The sequence below is a fragment of the Lynx canadensis genome, chromosome B1, assembly GCF_007474595.2.
Source record: "Lynx canadensis isolate LIC74 chromosome B1, mLynCan4.pri.v2, whole genome shotgun sequence".
NCBI classification, from domain to species: Eukaryota; Metazoa; Chordata; class Mammalia; order Carnivora; family Felidae; genus Lynx; species Lynx canadensis.
Window position 1 is genome coordinate 147,136,695 of NC_044306.2, and position 6,066 is coordinate 147,142,760.

Here is a 6,066-nt window from a genome sequence, read left to right on the forward strand (position 1 = left end):
ATGCAAATGGATTGTTCTCAAATTTCCACTCTATAAAGTGGGAGTAATTTGTGTGAATATACGTTCATATACATTCTTTTTTTTAATGTTTATTTTTTTTATTTTGAGAGAGAGAGTGCCCAAGTGGAGGGACAGAGAGAGGGAGAGAGAGAATCTCAAGCAGGCTTGATGGTCAGTGCAGAGCCCGATGTGGGGCTCGATCTCAAGACTGCAAGATCATGTCCTGAGCAGATACAAAGAGTCAGTGCTTACCTGACTGAGCCACCCAGGAGTCCCATTTGCATTCCTTTGGAAATGAAAGGATATCATGCAAAAATTGATGACTTCTGAGTAGAAAAACTTGCAAACAAATTTGAATTGTGTAAATAAAACCAAAAGTGAATTTTCATTCTGAGTAGTACATTCCCAAAATAAAGTTGACATTGTTTGCTGTAGCGTAGTGGATTTTGACGTAGCAACATATAAGTCATCCTTTGCCTTGAATTGATGGTGAATATTAGTGTTTTTTTTTATAAGTGAAAATTTCTCAAAGTCCTGACTCATAGATGTATATAAAAGCAAAGAGAATTAAAGCTCCTAAACTTTGCTTTACTTGGTTAGAGTAAGCTGCTGTTGGAACATAAGAATAAGGCAGCTCAGGTTGAATTTGGTCACTTAATTTACTTAGTTCTCAAGGCAATGGTGTTGTCTTTGATAACATTTGCACTGCTAATGCCCTGTCAGCAAGCAATGAATTACTGATAAGGGATTACCATATCAGTATTAAAGTCCAAGAAACTGAAGAAATCCTCAGAGAAGTTCTTGGGGTGGGGGTGGGGGGGTTCCAACTCTGCCTGCTGAGAACTTGGCAATGATTTGTCAGTCTCAGCTTCATCCTGTGAAGCACTTTCTTTGGCATCTTGGTCAAAAATTACTCATGATTTTTCAGCAAGCATGGCCCTGGGTGAGAAGATTTACCTCAGGCACATGGCCAAAATACTTGCCAAGGAAGCCAGGCAATGAATGAGTATCTGTCTTTCAAATTGTTCTGAGTGGGGTTTTATTTTTCTCTTTTACACTGGACTTTAATCTTGTCCATTGACTTGTCCCCTGGAATGCCAATGAATGTACACTTAAAAAAATATATAAGGGGCGCCTGGGTGGCGCAGTCGGTTAAGCGTCCGACTTCAGCCAGGTCACGATCTCGCGGTCCGTGAGTTCGAGCCCCGCGTCGGGCTCTGGGCTGATGGCTCAGAGCCTGGAGTCTGTTTCCGATTCTGTGTCTCTCTCTCTCTCTGCCCCTCCCCCGTTCATGCTCTGTCTCTCTCTGTTCCAAAAATAAATAAACGTTTAAAAAAAAAAAATATATATATATATATATATATATATATATATATATAAAATCTTATACTTTTTGACAACATTTCTTTCTTTTTTTTTTTTTTTTGAGTATCAGTCATCTTTTATTGGACATTAATTCTGAATTAGGCTATGAAAGGATTCAAAGGTCATGGTCAGGAATGCCAAATGTGCCTCCACACTGGGCCCTCATCAGTGGTACTTGCGTAGCCGCTCATGTTTGAGTTCCTTGTAACACCGACAATAGTTGAAAAGCACATAAGCTGCCAGTACCATAGAAATCCCAGCAACGTTCCCTTTCTTCACATTGACATACTTGTTGTAATATGGGTAGTAACCTCTTTGAAATGCGCCAGCAATGCCTCTAGGGGTGAAATCTCGCATCAGTATCCAGCCTGGCAGCTCTCCTAGCTTCACATCCATGAGCTTCTTCTCTTTCACTGGTATGGGCGACGCCATCTTGGAGTCCTGGGTGTCCCTTGACCAAATTTCTTAAAAAAGTCATGCTTCAGGGATCTGGCTCTAATGAAGTTGACAGCTTTTACAGTGGCAGAAAAGACCTCTTTCAATGTTATTGGCCAAGTCTGTGATACCAGAGCAAGCTAATCTGTATAGCAATGCATTCCAGTGTCATGGATTGCTCTTCTCTTTACCAAACATCAAAACTAGATACATTTCCAAGCATCACAGGTGCTCCATTTTGCACAAAATTCCCGAATTTTCTTTCAGTTTAAGTGTTCCTTGGCAAAAAAAAAAAAATTATGTTGTCAAAAATTATGTTGACAGTCCTTGGAGTTTCTAAAAGGGGCCCTCAAAATAAGAATTCTTACAGGAGTTCTTTTGTCCTTACAGAGGTAAAGTAGTTTTATCTGGTTGAGTGATGAAAGAAAAAGGTTTTTCCATCATGATTTGACTCAAAACATTAGAAGAAATGTCAGTGATTTCGTATTAGATCATAGGACTTTACAGCAACACACTTTTGATTTTAATTTTTTGGTCCACAAATCAACTCAACAATGTGTGTGTGTGTGTGTGTGTGTGTGTGTGTGTGTGTGTGTGAGAGAGAGAGATCAGTAGCCTTGTAGGTTGCTTCAAGACAAGCTTTGGTGTTGGGACAAATTGATATTTCAGTAAAACACTATTCTTTTCAAATTGAACCTTCTTTTCATGGCAAAAGTTTATTCTGTCCTATGTACTTTCAGGATAGAGGTCATGGAGAATCACTTGCATTTCTCTGGCTAAGAACCAGTACAACCCCCAAATGTAGGTAGCTCAGCAATATACATTCCTTATTCACCTTAACAGGTCTGCAGGTCAGCTTGAGGCAGCTCTTTTGCAAACTTCAGGGTGAGTTTGGCTTTGCTCCACCTGTTGCTCATTCTGGGACCAGCAGCTTCCCAGGGCCTGATCTTTTTATGGCAGATGTCAGGGGCACTAGAGGCCAAGACAAACCACGAATGCCCTTTAAAGCCCCTGGTTGAGGCATGCTGGCTAACACTCCATGACTTCACCTCTTAACATTTTTCCCCTCCTCTTCATTGTCTTAATTATTTTAATTAATGTGGCTATATATTAAGTTTTATCAAGTAATGTGATTTGTCACACTTTATTCATTTTCAAACTGGGCTATTCTAGTTCCTTTACCTTTATATATATATATGTACCTTTATATATGTATATATATAATGTGATCACACAATAAGGCCTGTATAGTTTTTACTCTTTGAATTTTGTCAGTAATTTTACTGACCAAGTACGTAATAGTTATGTATGTTCTCTGGATGTTTGCAAAGGAGGTATAATTCTGTTTCTAGGATATATATTTGAATCTGATCATTTTGAATTTGACATTATCACTTATATTGTTAAACTTCCTTGTGACCTTAAATATGGTCTTATCTTGTTAATATAATCCATAAAGGAGAGTGATAGGTTCAAATATCTGATTAAAATTCATTTCTTTTTATTTATCAATTTTATTTTGTAATCTAATGTCTTGCTTTCTGCATGGCTTCTTTTTCACCTGATAATAATACATATATTTCAACCAGTAAGTATCATTTGGTTTGTGCCTATTTCTTATAAACACATGTATTTGTATCTTATTCTTACTTTTCTCTCAAAGCCTATGCCACTTACCTAGGAGTTGAAGCTCTTTGTTATTATATTTATATTTATTATCAAAATTTACAGCTTAAAGTTTTTTTCTCTTTGTACTTGATATGTTTTCTCTTCTATATTGCCATTGATTGCCAACTTTCCATCTTTTTATGTAGGTATAAGAGTTTGCTTCTTTATTTTTGAGTGATATGGAAGATGTCTACTCATAGTTGTGTCTATGGTTATCATGAAGTTTCCAAAAATATAATTAAGCTTCCATTTTTCTAAAAATAAAATAAACACCCCTATAGGACAGGATATTTATTCACCCCATGCACCTCTCTTTCAACTTTCTTTTTCTCTCTGTTTTCTGGTCATTAAGATAATCAGTAAATATAAATCTAGATTATTGTTAGTAATCTAATATTTTATTTGATGCATATTATCTTTAAAAGTATATTATTTCACATTTTCATTCATTATGTAACTATTTTAACTATAATAACACAACTATTTTAAACTAACTTTATGACTAAGACTTTATTGTTCACAACTAGCTCCTTGGAACCTGAATTCCCTATTTTTGAGTTTTCATTTAATTCATCCCTTGATTGGCTGAAAGGACATTTTTGAGTAATTTATTTAAGAATGGTACATATCCAGTCCATTTATGAAAGTAAAAGGAGTTTTTCTCTATTGGCTTCACATGATTGATTTCTTACCGGTATATATCTTTTTGGCAGGTCTGCAAATGCAACTTGGTTGACTTCTGAAATGTTGTTTAGGAGACATAGTGTTACCTAGTCTAGAGTGAGATTAATTTTGTTGTCTTTTCCATCTGGCTGTCTGGGGAATGTGTGTGTGTATGAGAGACAGAGGAGGGGGAGGGTAGAGAGAGAGAGAACAGTGAGGGGTGAGGTGGGGGGTGGGAGAGAAATAGGGAGAGAGACGGAGGGAGAGAGAGAGATTTATCCTTGTAAATTTTTATATAAACGATTTTGTTAGAATTTATCTAGGGATAGGTCACTTTTTATCATCAGTTTTGTCTGATAAAGGGAGAGCATTCCTAATCTGGCCTCTTCTTAGAAAAGTTGTTTTGTTTTTTATAAACCTATAATGACTTTAATTATTCTCTTTCATTAATTTCTGGGGCCTTCCTTAGGACTCAGTAGTACCTCACAGGTGGGGTCTTTGCTCTCCTTTTCCCTTTTCTCTCATCTTCTCTCTCAGATAATTTTTTCTCTTTACCTTTGTCTTCTCTGTCCTGGAAGAACTTTATTAGCTATACATTGACAGTAGCTTTGAATTTGCCATATATAATTTCCTGTCAGTTTGTGTCATGAAGATTTTAATTCTCAAGTGTACTCTTATCTCCTTGTGGAATTTATGTCTCCCATCTTCTTTTTCATGTCTGTTTCTATCTTTGCATCTGAGCCAATGGTGTCTTCTTCTCATCTTGATTTTTCCATATAAGAAATTTCTACTTCGGGGGAGGCATGCTTTCCTTTTCCTTGGTTAAATATGAAGCAGTTAGTTTCTCAAAACTAATTTCTGGGTTTTATAACAAATCATTTTCAAAAGTAGTCTTTTTTACTCTGAACCTTCTTACCTGACTTTCAACCCATGGCAGATTGTTCTGTACACTCACTCAATTGCCCATGAATGAGGAAAGGTTTACACAGACTCAGTGTTTGTTAACACAGTTTGTAGCTATTTCAAATGGCCCACTGTCTGAATAATGGGTATAGATTCCATGCCTTTTCCCCCCCATCAAAGAGTCCGCCTTTGCAGATCTTCAGGACTGAGATATATAACCTCTCTAATTCCCACTGTACAGTTCTCTGAATCTGTGAGTGGATGGAATATATTAAATACCTCAGTCTGCAGCATGCATTGCCATAAGTCCTCTTCTAATCTATTCCCCAGGCCACTTTGTGTTCCATGTGGGGATTACAAATTAGCAGAATGGTATCACCCATCATATTCCTCCACTTCTGGTCAATGATGTCAGGAATGCAGTTTCTGAATGTATATAAAAAGAGAGACTCTGAAAGCACATGGAAAAGAAAAGGAATATGTCACTGAATGCCCCACTAGTGTAGTTTTCTACAGTAAGGTAATGGCTCTTCATTTTTCTGTTTGGAACAGACCCAGCATTGAGCGTTGTGATTAGATGGTGGAAGGAGGGCGATGGTGGGGTTTACGTGAGAGATGTGAGCTTGTTAAAGCTTCCTTCAACCCAATTTTAGGATAGCTAGTCTCTACATTTTCAGTCTGTGAAGCATGCATAAGCCATTTATTGTGTTTCTCAACCTTGATACACCAGCCTTGTAGTTAGAAATTTATCCCAGCTTCTGGGTTAGTGTCTCTTTCCTTACACTTCACTGGGGCAGTGAATATTTTTTTACTACATGGTTTTAGGTATTTTACTGGACATTTGAATAGGGGCTATTAGTGAAATGCCATTATTATTCAGGTGTCTTCAAAAGTTTAAAACATTTTCACTATTTCTAGTTCTATAAAGTTCATTTATTTATTTTGAGAGAGAGAGAGAGCATGCTTGCGCACAAGCTGGGGAGGGGCAGAGAGACAGGGAGAGAGAGAATCTTAAGCAGGCTTTTCACCCAA

The 6,066-nt window shown here is 37.2% G+C and overlaps 1 protein-coding gene across 1 annotated transcript; it reads right to left on the reverse strand.

Annotated features, from left to right (window-relative positions):
• Positions 1-1,410: 1,410 nt before the first annotated feature.
• Positions 1,411-1,804, reverse strand: LOC115511599 (ATP synthase subunit f, mitochondrial-like). Its single transcript, XM_032593047.1, has one exon. The coding sequence runs from the start codon at positions 1,795-1,797 to the stop codon at positions 1,531-1,533; it is 267 nt and encodes an 88-aa protein (XP_032448938.1). The 5' UTR covers positions 1,798-1,804; the 3' UTR covers positions 1,411-1,530.
• Between the last annotated feature and the right edge of the window lie 4,262 nt (positions 1,805-6,066).